Source organism: Polypterus senegalus, chromosome 10, assembly GCF_016835505.1.
Source record: "Polypterus senegalus isolate Bchr_013 chromosome 10, ASM1683550v1, whole genome shotgun sequence".
In the NCBI taxonomy this organism is placed as follows: domain Eukaryota; kingdom Metazoa; phylum Chordata; class Cladistia; order Polypteriformes; family Polypteridae; genus Polypterus; species Polypterus senegalus.
In genome coordinates, this window is record NC_053163.1 from 153,180,166 (window position 1) to 153,202,946 (window position 22,781).

The 22,781-nt window shown below is 40.2% G+C and overlaps 1 protein-coding gene across 1 annotated transcript in view; it reads right to left on the bottom strand.

Moving 5' to 3' along the window:
• dpp9 (dipeptidyl-peptidase 9) overlaps window positions 1-22,781 on the bottom strand; it is a 170,984-nt gene that overhangs the window by 105,716 nt on the left and 42,487 nt on the right. Inside the window, exon 2 of the mRNA XM_039767093.1 lies at window positions 20,747-20,838. Within this exon, the coding sequence (XP_039623027.1) occupies window positions 20,747-20,802 (56 nt within the window). The 5' untranslated portion in view covers window positions 20,803-20,838. The remainder of the gene's footprint in view (window positions 1-20,746; window positions 20,839-22,781) is intronic.

A 22,781-nucleotide genomic window follows, 5' to 3' on the forward strand; every position in this document is an offset into this window, starting at 1 on the left:
GCCCTCAACAACTTAATGTTCTCATGGACGTTTTAACATAATTATCACTTGTTTCTGACAGTGACATCCTGAACTAAGAAGTGTGCCATTTCACTGTTCTTATCCTAAATTGTGCTGTCGGGAACAAAAACATGCAACTGGCAATGTTCACACACCATCTAGCATCTCTGGCATCTGCTTGAGCTTTCAGTTACAGGGCACTGAAGCTGTGGAATGGCCTGCTTCTACTATAAGAGGTGCCCTTTCAGTCTCAACTTTTAAAACAGGTTGAGGACTCACAATTTCAGTTTAGCACACCCTGACTAGAGCTGCAGATTACCAGACTGCACACCTCTTTTGTTAGTCTTTAGTACTAAAATATTAATAATATAAGATTTATAAACTGCTATGGACCCTCCCCTATTCCATTTCTCTTCTTGGTATCCTCATGTGACACTTGGTGCCAGTGCTCTACTGACAAGTTGTTTGACTGCCAATGGAAAAGGCAACTCAAATAAAGGAATCATCGGTAAGAAGGGTCCTTTCATCTAGATTGGCTGGCCCTGCACTGACTCGGCTGTTGAATGGCCAGTAGGGTGGAGGTGACAAGTTGGCCAAGGTGTCCATGATTTCTACTGTGTCTGGCTTGCCTCGGACTGCTTTTCGACAATCTAGCAGTGATTCTACAATCAGCTGATGGACAGGTGTTGCTCTTTTTTGTGTATGTTCACTAGTTTCTACGTTGTTTTAGATGTATTTTCAGAAACCTGCATGCTTATATGTGACAGTTCTGTATTTAGCGATTGGCATCATCTATTCTTACAGTTTGCTTTGAGTTGTTGTGGCACACTGCACATGCACTTGATGAGGAGTGCTGTGTGAGGACAAAGTTGTTTGTACTGTTGTGTTGAATTTCAGAGGTGCTCAAGACAGTTTGGCCATCAAGCTCCGTGAAGAGGATTAGTTGTACAGTAGACCACCGCGAAGTCGCGGTTCACAGTTCGCGGCCTCAGTCATTCACAGATTTTTCCTTAGAACCTAACTAATAACTGTTAGTGGAAACTGCAACTATCCTCCGCAATTTTTATGTTTTTTTTCGTGGTAATACTGTACTGTAGAGAGAAGAGGAAGCAGCTGTAGAGAAAACCACGACTTGGGATGGTGAAAGCAGCCAACAGAATTTGAAACTGCAACTCCAAGCAGTCCCTGTAGTGGCTCTGATTGGTCTTCAGCGGAGGGTCCTGGGGCTGGGGAGATTAAAGGATGTCAGCATGGCTTTTAAAAAGGGGGCCGGTGACCAAAAGAAAAAAAAAGTAATTTGTGTTTCAAGTTCCTGTCTGTCTACCTACTGTTGGGTTACCTGTACTTATTAATTTTGTCCAGGATCGTTTCGTGCATCTGGATTGTCTGCCTGTGTACATGAGAACTTTAAGTGGATTCATGGCCATCCTGCAAAGAAAGGAGCGCTCCTGAACCTGTCTTCACCATTTCAGGAACTACCGGTAGGACTATCTGTACATTCCAATTCAACATGCGGATCTCTAGACTATCAATTTTCATCATTATATTTCATCTGTTGCCATTTTTCATGAACCCTTTCATGATTTACTGTGTGCGTTTTGTTTGTGCTTTGTTGTATTTAATATGTAATCGCCGTAAGGGGAACAGGGGTGGCAACATTGTTTTCTTATTTCATTTGTTTTCATTACATTCTTTATTTGCTGTTTGATTACCGGTTTGCTTTGTTTTTACCTCTGTGAGTGGTGTGCGGGTCGGGTCAAGGCTGGGTGCGTCCCTGGAATCTCCACCATAAAAATAAATAAATCACTGTCTTCTCGACGGTGTGAATCTTAGCGGAAGCCTCTTGTGAGCAGGGGGGCTGAACGCACCCCTAGAAGACGCAGACACTCCTCAGAAACCCCCTCTTAAAAAACACTGATAGATTACCTTCACATGGATGGGCTTACTTGCTGGGCTTCTCGCGCTATGCTTACTTAAAAGACTGAACAGCAGCTGTCCTTTTTGGCTGATTGCTTTGTTTCTCTCTCCTCCAACCAGACATTCTCTGCTCCTGTTGGGGGTTATGCTCCCCTCTGATGTTTGTCTATTCTTCAATCGATAACTAACTGCATACTGAGCTCCTTTTACTTCTGAAAGAGACATGTTTGTTTGAAGTGTTTGAATCCTATCTCTACAATCTCCTTTGTTTCTGTGACCCAAGCGTGACACCCTGTAGCCTCACTGTCCCTAGGATTGAGCTGCTGCACTAAGAATAGCCTGCTAGCGTCAGCATTGTCCTCTGTGTGCTTGCGTGCAGCCAGTTCAAGCGCAGTTGGCTCAGTGATTTACGGAGTTTCATCCATGGCACCAGTTGCACTTTATACATTTTGTTCCAGTAGTTTTTTTAAATAGTTTTTACAGTTCATTGGCAGTGTGTAAAATGATCAGTGTTGCAGTAATTGTGATGCTCTTTGCATGAAAAAAAAATGTGTTCCATGAAAATTTCACTTTTTCTTTGTTAATTGTGACATTTACTTAAAGTACCACAAAAAAGTATTTGCATCCAGGGATGCATTAAACCCCCAAGATGCCGCCGAAATGCCCTGCACCATCTAAGGCTTCTGGCAACGAAAACGCGCTTGCATGAATTACCATACATATAGTGGTAACATTGGTATTTTACATTCTAGCACTGCAGGAGACATAGCAGTACAGTATACAGGTTTACCTTTACATTCTTTATTTTTAGGTAATGTATTAAGCTGAGTTTGAAATTAAATGAAAGTGTTTTGGCATATTTAGGGTTTAAACTATGAAAATAGGCTTTTTTTTTTTTAACCACATCCAAAATTTGCGTTTTTCAGAATTAGCAGGTGCTCTAGGAACGTAACCTCTGCAAAGTTTGCGGGTGAACTGTATTGTTTTGTGTGTCGTATTTACCCCATTTATTGACACCCAATGCACACTCAACCTACCTGGAAAGGAGTTTCTCACTGAACTGCCTTCACAAGATTTCTTCCGATTTAAGTTTTTTTTTTTGGGAGTTTGTTCTTGCCTTCTTAGAGAGTCAAGGCCTGGGTCTGTCAAAAACCAGGACCTGTTAAAGCCCATTGCAGCATTATTTGCATGATTTTGGGCAATACAAGAAATAAATTGTTGTTGCTGGACACATTCGACTCAACTCTGATTGTGTTTTGAACAACAAAAACAAAACGAAAAACAAATTAGCAGCTTCTCGACTATCAGAATCGCAGATAAAGAACTCCAAACTTGCAGAGATGGTATCTGCAGCAGTCCTCTCTCACTGAATTACATCATAAGCAGGTTAGGGAGAAGACCAATTTAATTCTTTTCAACAGCCATTCTCCATTTACACAGTTTCAATTGCTGCCATTGGTCTGCCGATTCAGATTATCAGGACTCAAGAGCAATACATTTAAGAACTCTCATTTCTAGTGCTATAAGCGTTATGAAATCCAGTTTCTGTAACAGCTCAGATGAGATGAAGGTATTACAGTACACTGTAGTTATCCTATGCAATTATATTTAAGAATGCAAAATGAGTGTTTTAGTTGTAAAACTGTATACCATTTCTTGTGCCAGATATTAGTTTCTTCTATCCGCAGAAGAGCTTGGAATGTATGTACATCCTACTGCAAACACATTTTCCTCTGAAATAATTGGGTCTACCTAACCTAACTGCAAGCCTTTTATTGACTATAAATAATATTGTGTTAAAAAGAGTACTGGGGAGAGTGGATAAGGGACTCTCAACTGAAAAAGGCAGAAAGAAACGTTTGTAAATACAGTGTTATACATGTGAGCCTGGGGAATGTGTTACGGGTCTTGGTAAAGGAAAACACTGGTGGAAGACTACAGGGTGATGCACCATTTCCATTTATGCTTTTAGAACTGAGGAGAAGCATCCAGAAGAAGTCAAACGTAACTTCCATTTCACAGAACTACAAGCCCTGACCCTTCCGCTTTGCTGACTATCATCTGAGAATCTGGTGGTCATTTAGGAAACTGCCACTAAGGAGTATAGACTTTTCATTTCTGATATACTTGATTAAATATGCATGATTTAATGCTCAAGGGGATATTGTCTTTTGACATGACCTTTTTTGAAGTTGTCTTTTCACATGACTTGATCCTCACCGGAGCCATAGCACTGGCAACAGGCAGCAGCGCCTTGTAACATAAGTGTAATATGTCACTGTCTTCTGTACAAATACATTTTATAAATTTACTTTTCTTTCTACTCACATGCACAGTGGACATAGATTTAGCACAGGGGGCTCATCATTTAGAACTGCTAAGGCAAAGCATAAGACAAGACAGATAAAGACAGCTGGGGAAACGTGCACTATATTTCATCTGTCAGAGTCAGCTTGAACCTGTATCTTCTTTGCCTTGTTTAGAATTGTATTATTCACCCAAGTGGGGACCTGCACATGAAAAAAGGGTATAAAGCCATGGAATATTGCCTGGCACACTACTGATGGGAGATAACATCATCCGATCCGGAAAATCCTTCCAATGCAGCAACGGAAATGGCAGACTCTATACATCGTGCCCCCAATCCCGAACTGGGTCCCTGTCATGGCTTCCCTCATGTGTTATGCCGCGTAAGCCGTCATTAAAGAAAGCCAAGTTATTTCTCACCGCCGTATCACTAAGGGAGGTGTATCGCCTTTTTATATTACAGTGATCCCTCCTTTAAGGTGAAAATCCGCAAAGTAAAAACCATACGTTCATATGGTTATTTTTTATATATTTTAAGCACTTATAAACTCTCCCACACTCTTATAAACATTTCCCGCACAGTTATACAGCATAAACCCTTTGTATTCTCTTAGATATTAGGTAAGATTCGTTGAAATTATGTATGTAAACACACTGCTTATATACAGTGAAACCTAAATATTACTTTAAAGATATCGAGCATCTCTAATATCACATATGTTACAGCCATTATGATAAACAGATCGTTTTGGAGCCATAATGAAGGGCTTGACTATGCAAAAAGATAAACACAAAAGAGCACAAAAGTTAACTCTTTACACAGTGAAACACGTTGATGCTGAATGAGCGAGACGAGACTTCCTGGTTAACGCAGTGCAATCGAATTCGGTGCTCCGTCACTGAGCCAATCAGCACACAGGAACTTAACTGCGTGCTCTGATTGGGTATCTTCTCAGCCATCCGCCAATAGCGTCCCTTGTATGAAATCAACTGAGCAAACCATCTGAGGAAGCATGTACCAGAAGTAAGAAGACCCATTGTCCGCAGAAATCCGCGAAGCAGCGAAAAATCTGCATTATATATTTAGACATCCTTACATATAAAACCCACGATAGAGTGAAGCCGCGAAAGTCGAAACGCGACATAGAGAGGGATTACTGCATATCTATATAGTTTCGAGATATGTAACACGCCGCAATTACAAAAAAACTCATTCCAAAAAGGGTGATAGCGCCCCCTGCTGGATACTCACCTTTACATCACTTTTTCATTTAATTTCATCAACTTGAGTGGTCACTATTCAAAGATTGGATGTGTAGTTGGTGTACAGTTAGTGAATTAAAGGAGTGGATGAATGAGAACTACTTGTCTTTAAACACCGATAAAGTAGATATGTTAATTGTTGGAAGGAATGACGCTGATCACAACAGTATTTTGTCATCATTTACCTCAGTTGGAATCCCCATTAATTTTACTGAATCAGCCCACAGTCCAGGAGTTATCTTTGACTCTAACATGTCATTTAAAGCTCACAGTACAAAGTTGTCCAAATCAGGTTTCTTCCATCTTAAAAATGTTGGGAAATTAAGGCGCTTTCTAAACAAACAGGATTCTGAGAAATTAATTCCTGCATTTATTTCTAGTAGGATTGACTACTACAATGTGGTGTTCACCGAATGTTCAAACTGTTCTTTATTCGGCCTCCAGTTAATACAAAATGCTGCTGCAAAAATTATTACAAGAACAAGAAAATACGAACACATAACTCCAGTTCTTAACTCCTTACACTGGCTCCCGGTTAAGTTTAGGGCCGATTTCAAAATCCTCCTTTTAACATATAAAGCCTTAAATGGCCGAGGCCCAGCTTACTTGTCTGAACTTATCATGACTTACAAACCAGAGTGCACATTAAGATCTCAGATTCCGGTCTCCTTAGGATTCCAAGGATTAATAAAATAACAGTGGGAGGTCAAGGTTTTAGTTACAGGACCCCCCTAAACTGTGGACTGGTCTGCCTGCTACTATAAGAGATGCCTTCAGTCTCAGCTTTTAAATCCCAACTGAAGACTCACGACTTCAGTTTAGGACACCCTGACTAGAGCTGCTGATGAACTGTACAGACTGCATCTCTGTTGTTAGTCATTAGCACTAAAACATAAGTAACATTTCTCTTCTCGGTATTCAAATTGTCTGCCAAATTGTTTTGCCTGCCTAAGGTAAAGTCATCCCTGATGGAGGATCGCAGGAATCGTGGGAAAAAGGGGTCCTTTCATCGGATTGACTGGCCCAGCGCTATTTCAGCTGTAGAATGGCCAAATGGGCGAGGCAGCTTGATGGCTGAGGTCTCCAGGACTCTAAACAAATCCAAATCCTATTATGTGATATCATCTACTATTAAGTTCTGCTCTGTACTTCTAAAATTTTTATTTTTATACTGTATTAAGGATTTGTTCTGTTCTGTGTATTGTAATGTCCCCCCCTTTCTTTTTAACACCCACTGCACGCCCAACCTACCTGGAAAGGGGTCTCTCTTTGAACTGCCTTTCCCAAGGTTTCTTCCATTTTTTCCCTACAAGGCTTATTTTGGGAGTTTTTCCTTATCTTCTTAGAGAGTCAAGGCTGGGGGGCTGTCAAGAGGCAGGGACTGTTAAAACCCATTGTGACACTTCTTGTGTGATTTTGGGCTATACAAAAATAAATTGTATTGTATTGTAATGTATTGCTACAAGTACTTTAGCGTCAACATCAATGACAGCTTGGACTGGACTCATAAGACAGAAAAACTATATAAGAAAGAGCAGAGCAGACTCTTTCTTAGGAGACTGTGTTCCTTTCACGTGGGAAGTCACATCCTTCACATCTTCTCTAACTCTCTGGAGGTCTGTGTGGTTAACTGGGCTGGTAGCATCACTTTAGGAGAGGCCCACTGAATCAACAAGCTACGCTCAGTAATGGGATGTATTCTGGACCCCTGGAGGTAGTGGAGGAGAGAATTAAACAAAACTGAGTGCCATTATGAACAAGGCTGCACATGCCCTCTGTGACTCACCACCGAGGACTTTCTAAGTTAGACCTCTTATATCACTGAAAGATGCTGAGAAATTAGTTCACGCGTTTGTTTTCAGTCGACTAGATTACTGTAACGCACTCCTCTCAGGACTACCCAAAAAAGACATAAATCGTTTGCAACGAGTGCAGAATGCAGCTGCTAGAACCCTAACTAGAAAAAGAAAATCTGAGCACATCTCTCCAGTATTGATATCACAACACTGGTTACCTGTGTCATTCAGGATTGACCTTAAAATTCTGCTTATGGTTTATAAAGCCTTAAATAATCTCGCCCCATCTTATATATCGGAATGTCTGACACCTTATATTCCAAATCGTAACCTCGGACCCTCAAATGAGTATCACCTTAGAATTCCAAGAACAAAACTTTGTAGTACAAGGGTGTTGTACCGTGTTAGCCATTATGAATTTAGAGAAAAGCCAAGCAAAATGACACCTTTTATTGGCTAACTAAAAAGATTACAATATGCAAGCATTCAAGGCAACTCAGGCCCCTTCTTCAGGCGAGATGTAATCCAAGAACAAAACTTAAAAGTGGTGAGGTGGCCTTCTGCTGCTATGCACCTAAATTCTGGAATAGCCTGCCAATAGGAATTCGCCAGGCTAATACGGTGGAGCACTTTGAAACACTGCTGAAAACACATTACTTTAACATGGCCTTTCTATAACTTCAATTTAACTTAATCCTGATACTCTATATGTTCAGTTCATCATAATAACTATTCATGGTGGCTCTAAAATCCGTACTGACCCCTACTCTCTCTTCCATTTCTTTTTCCGGTTTATTTGTGGTGGCGGCCTGCGCCACCTCCACCTACTCAAAGCATCATGATGCTCCAACAGTGATGGAAGGATTAAAAGCCAGAAGTCTACGTGACCATCATCATCAAGTCCTTCCGTGAGAACCCTAAATCCAAAGAGGATTTAGTTTCATTTATGTTAGGTAGAATGCCCAGACGGCACTGGGCAGTCTAATTATCTGGAATCACTACAGATTTTATTTTTTTTCTCCAGCCGTCTGGAGTTTTTTTTGTTGTTGTTTTTTCTGTCCACCCTGGCCATTGGACCTTACTCTTATTCTATGTTAATTAATGTTGACTTATTTTATTTTCTTACTGTGTCTTTTATTTTTCTATTCTTCATTATGTAAAGCACTTTGAGCTACTTTTTGTATGCAAATGTGCTATAGAAATAAATGTTGTTGTTTTTTCAGCTAACAAATCCTTTAGCAGAAGTGTATCAAGAAACGCCTTTTGGTATACAAGAGCCCAAGCTACAATACACCTGTAAAGTGCCTTGCTGCAACTGTAACTGCTAAACCAGGCATTCTCTTTATTTCCAGTCATTCTGGTGTATATCTGAGAGAGGTCTGTTTGCCATATTATTTATTCATTTGTTCATTCAGCTTCTGTAAAAAGCCAAATTTCACCCTAGGGACAAATAAAGTTTCTTCATACTCTCTCTCGTCTGTCTAAAAAGGGTGTGTCTACTGCAGCCCCAACACTTTTAACTGACTCGGTCTTTTCACAACATTAAAAAACACATGTTGGCCAGGTGGATTTAAGAGATCTTGAAATGACTAACATTAAAGGTTCACTTGTGAAGCAGAGCCGACATAAAATAAAACATATAAAACTTTTCAGTCCAGTATTCTGGATTAGTCAGCCAAAAGCTAACTTTCCCTCAATAGGTCATCCAGCCAGTTTTTGAAAAGCTGTTAGGTTACCTGCTTCATCTACATGACTTGACATTTTGTGCCACATTCCAATCACTTCATGCATGCCAACGTGCTGCCTGGTTTCTGCCTTGCGTGTACTTCATCTTAAATAATAATGAAACTGACTTTTAAATCCAGTCTTTTGAAGTAATTCATTTTTTTCCTTAACCAACACCCAAACAGAAATGAGACATGAAGTTCAGGCCTCAAACCTCCAACCAGTTTCATTTCAACCAGTTTCTTAATTTGAAGCTTAATCTTTAGGGCCCTATGATTTATGCGATGCGGAAATCACAGACGGAATCACGGAATTAATGCTTAAAAACGGATTTTAGATTTAAAAACGGAAATGTGCGGAATATAGAGACGGAAGGGGTCACTGTTACCAAGCTTCCCAATAAATTAAACGATTGAATAATCTGTAGTTCTATCACTCAGATACTATTTTCTAGTGTGTTGTTTTTGAAGCAAATGCAATTCATCGTAGAAATCCAGTCGTGCACTCTGTTTGTGCGTGTGTTTCCTGCTAGTTTTCTCGTTAAAGGCACACGAATTAGCCAGCTGCATGAGACAGAAATGTGGAAGTGAGCGATATCGGATACCCTAACTACGTCAAAAAAAAACAAAGAAATACAAGCTTAACTGCAAAATTGTGGGCACAACAATATCCCGGCGACTTTTACGACTCCGGACCACTTTTCTGCAAGTTCTGCCAGCACACCATAGACTGGACATGAAAAGATACTTGCAATGACCACATCAAATCTAAAACCTCTGAAAAACAAGAAATTAAGGTCAAAAAGTGTTCCAACAAACAACAACAAAATCGTCAGATGCAAGACGCCAGTTTGAGTCAGACATACCACTTGAAAAAATGATGAGGATGCGTCCTTTCTTTATTAAGTATTGCAAACAAGGAGGTGCGCTGCCAGAAAATGAGAGCAGTCTTCGTCAAACTCATTTGCCCCGTGTCACTGAACAAAATATGGACGCCAGCCTTCAAAAGATTAGTGGCAAGAAAATATATGTTGTAGTTGATGAAGCCACCGACTGCCGAGACGACAGTGTTCTAACCATAGTGATAGGTGATAAACATTTGACTGTATGGTAATTCTTTTATGTAGGCAGTTCTAATTGTAAATGTATTTACTGTGAAACATTTAACCGATTACATTATACAGGTATTTAACAGGTACTAACAGTTTCTCCCATAGAAAAATGTTATTAGTGAATGGCACTGGTTGTTAACGGGTCCCATTTTAAAAATTAACAATGGTGTTTCAGGATTTCATAAATGTTTGGCCTCGCGGTGACGAGACACGCCAGGTCCACATTTGACTCATCCGTTATAAACTCGGCAACTCCAAACCTTTGAAAGATGCTGAGAAACGAGTTCACGCTTTGGTTTTCGGTCGTCTAGATTACTGTAACGCACTCCTCTCAGGACTACCCAAAAAAGACATCAATCGATTACAACGTGCGCAGAATGCAGCTGCTAGAATCCTAACTAGGAAAAGAAAATCCGAGCATATTTCTCCAGTTTTGATGTCACTACACTGTTTACCTGTGTCATTCAGAATTGACTTTAAAATCCTACTTATGGTTTACAAAGCCTTAAATAATCTGCTCTATCTTATATACAGTAGCAGAGTGTCTGACACCTTATATTCCAAATCGTAACCTTAGATCCTCAAATGAGTGTCTGCTTAAAATTCCAAGAGCAAAACTTCAAAGAAGTGGTGAGGCGGGTGGGCCTTCTGCTGTTATGCAACTCAAATCTGGAATAGCCTGCCAATAGTATTGTCAGGCCAATACAGTAGAGCACTTTAAAACACTGCTAAAAACACATTACTTTAGAACATTAGAACACTCTAGACGAGAACAGGCCATTCAGCCCAACAAAGCTCGCCAGTCCTGTCCACTTGTTTCCTCCAAGAAAACATCAAGTCGAGTTTTGAAAGTCCCTAACGTCTTACTGTCTACCACACTACTTGGTAGCTCATTCCAAGTGTCTATCGTTCTTTGTGTAAAGAAAAACTTCCTAATGTTTTAACATGGCTTGCTCATAACTTCACCTAATTTAATCCTGATACTCTGTATATTCAATTCATTATAACTGCTATTCATGGTGGGTCTAAAATCCGTACTGACCCCTACTCTCTCTCTTCTGTTCTTTTCCCGGTTTTCTGTGGTGGCGACCTGCACCACCACCACCTAATCAAAACACCGTGATGTTCCAACATTGATGGATTAAAGGACAGAAGTCTACATGACCATCATCATCATCAAGTCCTTCCATGAGAACCCTAAATACAAAGAGGACTGTTTTCATTTATGTCAGGTAGAATACCCAGAGGGGACTGGGTGGTCTTGTGATCTGCAGCCCCTGCAGATTTTATTTTTTCTCTCCAGCCGTCTGGATTTTTTTTTTTGTTTTTTCTGTCTTCCCTGGTCATCGGATCTTCTTAACATTATTCTATGTTAATTAGTGTTATTTTATTTTACTTCTTACTTTGTCTTTTATTTCTCTTTTCTTCATCATGTAAAGCACTTTGAGCTACATTATTTGTATGAAAATGTGCTATAGAAATAAATGTTGTTGTTGTTGAAGAACAGGCTTCTCCTCAGATGCAATAGGCTCTTAAAAGCGGGTCACTCTTTCTTTTTTCTTAAAGTGAAGTTAACCTTCATCTCAGAAGGATGCATCAAACTAGTAACAGCTCTTACAATTCTGGAGGGCACTCGCTGTTGTCCTACTGCACTCTCCGCATCCAGCATTATGGAGGATCTGGGCTCCTAGCTGATGAATGGAACTGCAAAATAAGGTTCAGTTGTGCTAGTGTGCTGTTTCATTAAAAAGGAATGTAAAGTGCCATTGCATTATTGTTTGTTTTGTTGTAGCTGTTACTACTTTCTTACAATAAAAATAAGAAAAAAAATGTAAAAACCCAAAAATCTGAATCAAGGAAAAATAAATCGGTTAAAATCAAAAAAATAAATAAATTTGTGAAAAAATAAAACCGACTCCACAGGGCCCTAAATCTTGATGTTAAGTGACCTCGCTCTTTATTTCCATAGCTTGTCAGTGTTCTCATTCTACCACAGCAGACATTTCCAAAAGGGGTTGATTTTCTTTTTTGGAGCAGATCAACATTACTGAGACCTTCACCTTTCTTTACTTTAAGAAACCGTATGATGGATGCCGGCTGCTGGTCACGTATTGGCTCACTTTGTATCTCATTACTAGGCTGACCCGCCTTTTAAGGCGACCGACTTTTAAGCTGACCACTTCTTAAGACAATTCAATATGTAGATCAATTTGATATTTTATACAAACGCATTAATTTGGTTATATTGCATTTGAGCGGTATTACTTTAATACTCGTAGTTTCTGTTATTTTTGTGATGAAATGTAAACTTTTTTCCTATATTGAGGTCGCCCTTTTGAACTCCCCTGATATTTACTACACGGTGAGGCATTTGTACTCCATCAACATTAATTATATCCAGAGACATAATTTTGTCTACTTTTCCAGCGCATCGCGCACAAAAACAAGGGAACGATGGGAGCACCAGAACTCTGCTCACATCATGTCGCGTACCGCAAGCTGCAAGTAGTAAGTCGTGTGATAAGCGGAATACCGCTACGCTTTCCACTCACGGTACGGAAGGACAATCCCGAACGTTTTTATATAGTAAGAATGAAGAAGAAGATATCGCACAGTCTGGAGTAGAAAATCATCTTTTACCTGGAAAAACGAAACTACAAATCCCATCGTGCATTGCAAAATGGATGGGGCGTGTGTGAAACTCCGTGCCTGCGTAGCACTCACAATACGGAAGGACAATCCCGACCGTTTTTATATAGAAGGATGGTTTGGTTGCTAATAATGAAAAAAATGAAACAAGGGGTCTGAGTTTTAAACAGGCAAGTCAATTAAAATTTGGGAAAAAGATATTAACTAGCAACAAGAACTGGTTTAATAATTAAGAAAATGGTTAGCATGAAAACCTGCAGCCACAGTAGTGTTTCAGGACCGGCGTTGGAAGAGTGCTAAGTTAGATGAACATGAGATTGTTAAATAAAATAAGGCAAAAGAGCACACAAATTCTAAATTGAATATCCAATTTAAAAAAAAAAAAAAAACAGACTCCTCTCTACAAAGAATAAAATCACAATGTCAGTGAAAGTGAAAATTAAAAGAATTCTGGGGTTCCACCACAACCAGCGCAGGCAAAACCATCTCCAAATCTAAAAAACTGTGAGTAGGGACATGCAGTTTAAAAGTAGATAAAAGAAAAATGATAATTTACAGAGTGGGTAGTGCTGCCACCTCGCAGTTAGAATTAGGGTTCGGTTTCGCTTCCCGGGTCCTGCCTGCGTGGAATTTGCATGCTCTCCCCGTGTCTGCGTGGGTTTCCCCCGGGTACTCCGGTTTCTTCCCACAGTCCAAAGACATGCAGGTTCGGTGCATTGGCGATCCTAAATTGTTCCTAGTGTGTGCTTGGTGTGTGTGTGCCCTGCGGTGGGCTGGCACCCTACCCAGGGTTTGCTTCCTGCCTTGTGCCCTGTGTTGGCTGGGATTGGCTCCAGCAGACCCCCCGTGACCCTGTAGTTAGGATGTGGCGGGTTGGATAATGGAGGGATGGATATAATTTACAGTGCCTTCCATAACGTTTGGGACAGCGACACATTTTTTCCGTGATTTATCCCTTTGTTCCACAGTTTAAAAATACAAATCAAACCATTCAGACATTGTGATTAAACTGCACGTTGCAGACTTTCATTTAAGGGGATTTGCATACATTTTGGTTACTCAACACTTTTCGTACACGGTTCATCCATTTCAGGACAACATAATGTTTGGACACAGCAATGTCAGGTCATTTAGGCCTTTGTCGTGTATCCCTCACATGCAATGACTGCTAGAAGTCTACAATTCGCAGACATCATTGGGTGCCGAGGGTCTTCTTTGGTGCTGCTCTGCCAAGCCTTTAATGCAGCAATCTTCTGCTCCTACTTGTTTCGGGGGGGTTCATCCCCTTAAGGTTTCTCTTCCGCACATGGAAGGCCTGCTCCGTTGGATTTAAAATTGGAGGACTGGCTCAGCCATTGAAGAATTTTCCATTTATTAGCTTTGAAAAACCTCCAGGATCTGTGGCAGCCATACATGCCCAAGCCGTAACACCCCCAGCACCATGTTTAACAGATGAGTTGGTGTGTTTTGACTCTTGGGCAGTTCCTCCTCATCTCCACACTTTGCTCTCGCCATCACTCTGATGAGGTTCATTGTTGTCTCATCTGTCAAAAGGCCTTTGTCAAAACTCTGCAGGCTCTTTAAAGTACTTTTTTTCAAACTGTAATCTGGCCATCCTGTTTTTGTGGTCTCCATCTTACAACATTACCTTTGCTTTTCTGGTCCTTCAGTCTTCTGCTGATAGTCGTCTCTGACACGTCCACATCGGCCCCCTCTAGACGGTTTCTGATCTGTCAGACAGGTGCTTGGGGCCTTTTCTTTACCATAGTGAGGATTCTTCTGTCATCAACAGTGGAGGACTTCCTTGGCCTACCAGTCCCTTTGTGATTACTGAGCCCACCAGTGTGTTTCTTCTTCGGGATATTCCAGACAGTTGATTTAAATCATTCTAAGTTTATACTTGTTGATTCTTGTTTTTAGGCCTCATGATGGCTTCTTTGACTTTCATTGGCACAACTCTTGTCCTCAAGTTGAACAATGGCAACTGCAGACTCAGAAGGGGAGAAGCAAGCCAAGATATCTTATGAAGCAATGAAACCTGAGGAATCACAAACACCTGTGATGCCAATTGTCCCAAACGTTGTGGTGCCCTTGTAGAAAAAGTGTCGCAATTTCTACACAGTATGAGTGAAATGTATCGAAATCCCCCTAAAAGAAAGTCTGCAATGTGCACTTTTAATCACATTTAAATGGACTTGTAATTTTAAACTGTGGAGCAGAGAGGTCACTCAAGGAAAAATGTGTCTTTGTCCCAAATATTATGTATGGTACCGTAATTGCACTGAAAATTAAATCACAACAGAAAAAAAAAAACAGTAGGCCAATTGAGAGAGTAAACTGTCCCGCTGTGCACGAGTGTGTCCTGCAATAACAGGCTGTCACTCCAGTCAGGGTCGATTCCCACCTTGCCCCCATTGCTGCTGAAGGTTCCTCATGACCCTTATCGGGGGGAAAACGTGGATTACAAAATAGAGCCGTCAAATGACTTTCAGTCTTCCAATGGCTGCCTCTTATATATAATTTACACCATGTACTTCTAACCCATTACAGAAACATTGCAGAATACTCCATGCCATGCGAATTAAGTGAGTGCACGGCGATGGAGAAATAACCTTTCACAGAATACACTTAAAGATACCCAATATTTTTAATGCTTTCAGCGTAATTTCAGAAATGTAGCCATAGCAACAAAGAACAACGAATGTTTCACTTTTAGAAACACATTTCATCCTCAAGAACTTACAGGATGCACACCACAAAGTTGCAGTGATAATGGAGCAGGCAAGAAGCAGAATTCTGGGAGGCTACTGGGAGCACAAACTGTGCGGTGTTCAGGAAGATTTAAAATGCTTAAAAGTATTTGGTTATTTTATATCTACCAGTTTAATACATAGCATCCAATCTTCTAATGTTATGAGGAAATGAAAACTGTCTGCAAAATAATTTAAACCAAACTCTTACCATGAAGCTACTAGATAACACTTTACATTAAGTGTCCATAATTACACTGTAACTACTATGTAATTACCTGTATAAGTACAGTGTAACTACTAGTTATTAGTCCGTACTCACTGTGTAATACAAAGTAACGCTATAGTTAATTACTCAGTTGTCATTGTTATTCTAGAGTTTTTATAATTACAATGTAACAAATTATCACTGACCCCAAAAACAAGTCTACTTGCATAGTTACAACGTATCTGTACTTTCAGAATTTAAAAAAAAAAAACAACAGGGTATGTAACTACAACTATATAACAGATGTTCAATGGTCTGGGCAATTATAATGGGGAATTGCAGTAATAACTGCATAGGTTTTTGATGATATTTCAATATCTTTTTAAATGGTGAAAACACCTTTACAAAATGGTTAACGCTTTTCCCTCACAGATCCATTATCCTGAGATGGAATTCTGTCTGGAGATGTGTGTGTAAAATGTGTACGTTCTACCCATGTCTCCCTATGTCTTCTTCGTGGGTTTTACTACCACGTCCCATGGACATGTAGATTGGGTTACGTGGGCATATGTGAGAGAGTGTGAGCGCTGGTATGTTTGTCAGTGGGCTCTGCAAAAGGATGGCTTCCCCATCCTGGGCTGTTTCCTGCAGTATATTTCGTTACTTGTTTGGCCGACACCTTTATCCAAGGCAACTTACAACATTTATGATGCAATTCGTTCCATATCTTTCGGTTTTCCAATTGGAGCACAAGGCAGATCAAGTGACTTGCTCAGGGTCACACAGAGTCAGTAAGAGGATTTGAACCCACAAACCCAGGGTCTGAAGTCCAAAGTATTAAACGTTAAATTTTTCTTTTGGTCCTGGCCAATTTCCAACAGAACTAATATTAAAAATTAATAATAATAAAAAAAAACTTTAGAGAGAAGTCGGTTTTATCTGCAAAACTCATTCCAATTAAGTCATTTTTCATAAGTTCATTACCTGAAACACCCAGAGTTGCCCATGAGGAACACAGTGTTTTTTTTTGAGAAAAAACAAATTAAAAAAAAAACACACAACTTTAAAAATAAAAATAAATTATCAAACAATAAAGACTCACTAATGTCCTTGTCTTGCGGTCTTATATGTATGTTATAATCCAGTTGATACTCGGAACCGGCCAACTCTATTTAATTTGAAAAGCAACAGGGACCCGGTGTGCTCAAAAATAAAGAATGCTGGCAGTCGCTTGGTATATACCAACTGTGTAAGCCGATCCTAGAAAGTATTGAAATCGTCAGAACTACCGTAGATCCCGTTATATAGACCGAGAATTTCGTCCTAGATTTTTGGCTTGGAGTTTGGGGGTCGGTGTATACAACGAGTATCGTTTCAGATTCAAGATTCCCAGCCCAATGCCGGTTTTGCCGATGAATACGGAAGTAAATAATGATGAAACCACAGAGCCATCTTTCAGATGAAGAAGTAACTTTGCATGCCGGTACTTTAAATTAAATTTTAAAAAAAAGTGTTTTAGTTGTTGATTTTATTAATAAAATGTATAATAAATTATCGGGAAGTTTAAAATGAAATTTTTTGTTTTGATTTACGACCAACATCTTGCGTTCTAAAGCGGATGCAGTCACGTGTATCCGCTTGCGATTGTAAACAAACAACCAAGAGCGTCAGTCGGAGCCCAGATACATGTGTTTGTGGATGTAATTTCCGTCATTGCAGTGATTTACCTATATATATATATATATATATATATATATAATTTACCTATATATATATATATATATATATATATATATATATATATATATATATATATATATATATATATATATATATATATATATATATATATATATATATATATATATATATATATAAATATATATATATATATATATATAAAATTCATTAAGACCATGCAAGCAAAACACATAATTGCTAAGGAAGGAAGAGAAGGTAAAAGAAAGCGATCGCAATTGAAACGAAGATAACAACAACAACAACATTTATTTCTATAGCACATTTTCATACAAACAGTAGCTCAAAGTGCTTTACATATTAAAGAATAGAAAAATGAAAGACACAATTATAAAACAAAATAAATCAACATTAACATCGAATAAGAGTAAGGTTCAATGGCCAGGGGACAGAAAAACAAAAAAACTCCAGACGGCTGGAGAAAAAATAAATAAAAAGATGGACATTGTGTGGAAATACCTCCTCCCTTCCTGCAGCCCAAAGATGTCAAATTAAATGGTGAGTACAGTATGAAATTGTTTCTAGAATAGAATGCCTTTTATTGTCACTATACGCATCTACAATGAGATTAAAAGCAGCTCCTTCAGTGCAGAAAAAAGTTCTGTATAGGGCTTGTATGGTTGTTTTAGCTTTAGCATAACGCCGGTCTGCGGCCCGCTTCTGCTTTCTTTCCCTCCTCCGTCTGTGTTGTCTCCTAGACCCGACAACAATCCACGGAGAGCCCGCTGGTCTCGCTATGTTGTCTGGGATGTTGTGGGTGTGATGAAAAACACTCGAAACAGATGTCTGGCTCTGGACACCGATGTCTAAGGTTCTGAATGGTGTAGCGGATGTTCGCCGAACCGATCGTGCACAAACAAGGACAAAAAAAAAGTACAAAAACAATAAAAAAGTGCACTGAAAAGGAGAGCCCTGAGCCGCTGCGACCATGCGTGCCGCCATGCTCCTAGCTTAATCAGTAGGCTAGGCACTTTTTATAACTTTTTGGTTAGTACATTAGAACAATTATTGGTGTTTTGGTAAATTATGCACATTATATTATATATCAAAAATGTTGGCAGTCTCAAATTCTCACCGATAAACATTATAAATATACCCGAAGAGACACTTTTAAGGAAATTTAGAAAATTTTGCTTGGAGAAGGGGGTCGGCTTAAATACCGGTCATTGGCAAATACATGTAATTTAGTAGGTAGAGAAGGGGTTCGGCTAATATACCGGGTCGGCCTGTATTCCGGGATCTACGGTACTCTAGGCATCTCCCTGCCATGTGGATTCGTGTTGCCGACGTGCTTGCATCGTTTGTGCATTAGCAGCTAAGCGACTGTCTTTCTTAGGAGGTTTCCTGTGGCCAGTGTGCTGGCCTTGCTTGTGTATTCTCGAAGTTGGAGCCCTCACCTCGACTCTACGTCTCACTTCCAGGCCAGACAGACACACACACTTGCCCACGTAGAATTCTATTTAATTTCAATAGCAACAGGGGCGCGGAGATGAGAAATCTCATCACCCTGCGCCAAGCCGATTTACAGTATCTCACAAAAGTGAGTACACCCCTCACATTTCTGTAAATATTTTATTATATCTTTTCATGGGACAACACTGAAGATATGACACTGTGATACAATGTAAAGTAGTCCGTGTACAGCTTGTATAACGGTGTAAATAACTTAAAATAACTCAACAAACAGCCATTAATGTCTAAACCACCAGCAACAAAAGTGAGTACACCTCTAAGTGATAAATGTCCAAATTGTGCCCAATTAGCCATTTTGCCTCCCCGGTGTCATGTGACTCATTAGTCTTACAAGGTCTCAGGTGTGTTAAATTTGATGTTATCGCTCTCACACTCTCTCATATTGGTCACTGGAAGTTCAACATGGCACCTCATGGCTAAGAACTCCTTGGGGATCTAAAAAAAAAAGAATTGTTGCTCTACATAAAGAAGGCCGAGGCAATTAGAAGATTGCCAACACCCTGAAACTGAGCTGCAGCACGGTGGCCAAACCATACAGTGACAGGTTTAACAGGACAGGTTCCACTCAGAACAGGCCTTGCCATGGTCGACCATTGAAGTTGAGTGCAAGTGCTCAGCGTCTTACCCAGAGCCTGTCTTTTAAAAATAGACGTATGAGTGCTGCCAGCATTGCTGCAGAGATTGAAGGTGGGGAGCTCAGCCTGTTGGTGCTTAGACCATACGCCAGCCACACACTACATCAAATTGGTCTGCATGGCTGTTGTCCCAGAAGGAAGCCTCTTCTAAAGATGATGCACAAAAAAAGCCCGCAGTTTGCTGAAGACAAGCAGACTAAGGACATGGATTACTGAAACCATGTCCGGTGGTCTGATGAGACCAAGATAAACTTATTGGGTTCAGATGGTGTCAAGCGTGTGTGGTGGCAACCAGGTGAGGAGTACAAAGACAAGTGTGTCTTTCCTACAGTCAAGCATGGTGGTGGGAGTGTCACGGTTTGGGGCTGCATGAGTGCTACTGGCACTTGGGAGCTACAGTTCATTGAGGGAACCATGAATGCCAACATGTACTGTGACGTACTGAAGCAGAGCATGATCCCCTTCCTTCGGATAACGACCCCAAACACACCTCCAAGACGACCACTGAGGGTAAAGGTGCTGGACTGGCCAAGCATGTCTCCAGACCTAAACCCTATTGACCATCTGTGGGGCATCCTCAAACGGAAGGTGGAGAGGCGCAAGGTCTCTAACACCCACCAGCTCCGTGATGTTGTCATTGAGGAGTGGAAGAGGATTCCAGTGGCAACCTGTGAAGCTCGTGTGAACTCTATACCCAAGAGAGTTAATGGTGGCCACACAAAATATTGACACTTTGGGCACAGTTTGGACATTTTTCACTTAGGGGTGTACTCACTTTTGTTGCCAGCGGTTTAGACATTAATGGCTGTGTGTTGAGTTATTTTGAGGGGACAGCAAATTTACAAGCTGTACACAGACTACTTTACATTGTATCAAAGTGTCATATCTTCAGTGTTGTCCCATGAAAAGATATAATAAAATATTTACAGAAATGTGGGAGTATACTCACTTTTGTGATGCACTGTATATATTTGCACCCTTTTCTTGTTTTTTTAAGAACTGCTGCCAGCTTGTGTAGAGCCGAGTTTGCATAAGTTATGGTTTTTCAAGAAAGAAAAACAAAATAATAATTATAAAAACTATAGGTTTGTAAAAGCACATCAGTCCCACCCGCCACCAGCACGATGACCATCAGAAATGCGTGTCACACTTACCTGTTCCAGCTTCCTTCTGTTCTATCTTCAAGCTTGACTTTCTTTATTTTATGCATTAACCGGTCACCACGCCTGAACCAAGGTTAGGGAACCTGTAGAGGACAATTAGAGATAATTCAGTAAAGAGGATAATAATGTTGCTTACCATGAGTAGCCAACACCATATTTATAAGAATAGATGAAATATAGAAAAAAAGAAAAACATCACACTTAACAATGATAGACTAAATCTCCCAAACACCTTAATAAAGTATAATGTTCTTAAATCGGCTACTCCAATTAAGGGTGGCAGAGCTTAGCCCAGCAACATTAGGGGAAGAAGAGTGATATGCAAGACAATGCATTACTACATTCTGCCATTGCTCCACAAGCAGTGTTACAAAGGGTGTAGAAATCCGGGCCTGGTGGGCCGCAGTGGCTGCAGGTTTTCATTCTCACCCTTTTCCTAATCAGTGACCAGTTTACACTGCTAATTAACTCCTTTTCCCTTCATTTTAATAGCATGAACTGATTCCTTTCTTCATTAAATGACAGCCAAACAGAAATGAGATGTGAAACAAGCCAACAGACGACCAGCTAAACTGGGATTTCAGATGCCAACCATATTCACTCCAACCAATCTCTTAATGAGAAGCCGTTAATTCTATGGCTCGTTGTTGCTCTCATTCTGCCACAGCAGACATTTTCAAAACTGTTGATTTTTCGTTTTTTTCTAAGAACAATGTCAAAATGTTTTGGTGACCTGAGAGATCAACCTTAGGGAGACCTTCAACTTTCTTTATGTTCAGATGTTGTGTGATTGGCACAGGTGAGCTGGTCGTGTGGCGGTTCGTTTTGTGTCTCATTATCGTTTGGCTGCTAATTAAGGAAAAAGAGATAACTAAGGGGCCTGAGTCAAGTTAATTAAAACAAAAGCAGAAGTTCATTAGCAGCAAAAACTGGTCACTAATGTAGATGGGTAAAATGAAAACCTGCAGCCACTGCGGCCCTCCGGGACCAGAGTTCGACACCCGTGGTCTAAGAAATAACAATTATAATTAAAAAATTGCAAACCTCAGTTGTATTTTCAGTACATCTGGAAAGACCAGGCTTAAATAAAGGCAATGAAGGAGAAAAAAAATAAACAGAATCACATAAAGAAGGTGAAGGTGGAAGGTAGAGAGTCTTTCAGGGATCATACATCAATGATGTTCAATTGCAAAACATGGAGCTCAAAGGGCTCGTTTATACTTCACGCTCAGAACACGTACGTGCACACATCATGGCTGCCACGCATTCCCAGCATTCATTTGACGCGTCCTCTGAGCACATCCTCAGAAATTTACGCAACATGTGTGCGAGTTGCATTACCAGCAAAAAGTCGGAGGGGGGGGAACAGTGTGATAAAAGTTGGAATGTGACGTCAGAGTCACTGTTTACTATCTACATGTGACAGAAAGCCTCTTTGAGGATCGATGTGTGTGCTTCGATGTTTGATGAATGGTTCCATGTGGTGAAGCAAAATGACGACATACAAATGCATTTGTGGTGCTTTTATATTCAAGCGTCGCATATTCCCGATCGGAATGACACGATACGTTTTAGAAGTCTCACATACCATCTTTTGTGCCGTCTTTATCTTCTGGGGCTTCCTCTTGACCAGACAGCAGCGGCATACAACAATAGATCACCACACAGAGCACATTACATTTATGATGTTCCAGCTCTCTGCACAATTAGAATCCTTAGGTTTATACTTGATATCACTGTCATGATGAAATGCATTAAAGTATGTATGTTACATTTTACAAATAAATCATTAATTTCATTTAAATATTGGATACTGTTAATAATTACACACATGGGGGTGACACAGTGGCGGAGCGGTAGCGCTGCTGTCTCGTGGAGTCACATTGCTGGTGTTCCCTGCCTGGAGTTTACGTTTTTCTGCTGGGTTTTCACACTGTGCTCCAGTTTCCTTCCAAAGACATGCAGATTTGGTGCCACTAAAATGACACCAGTGTGTGTATGTATTCACCTTGCGATGGATGAGCTG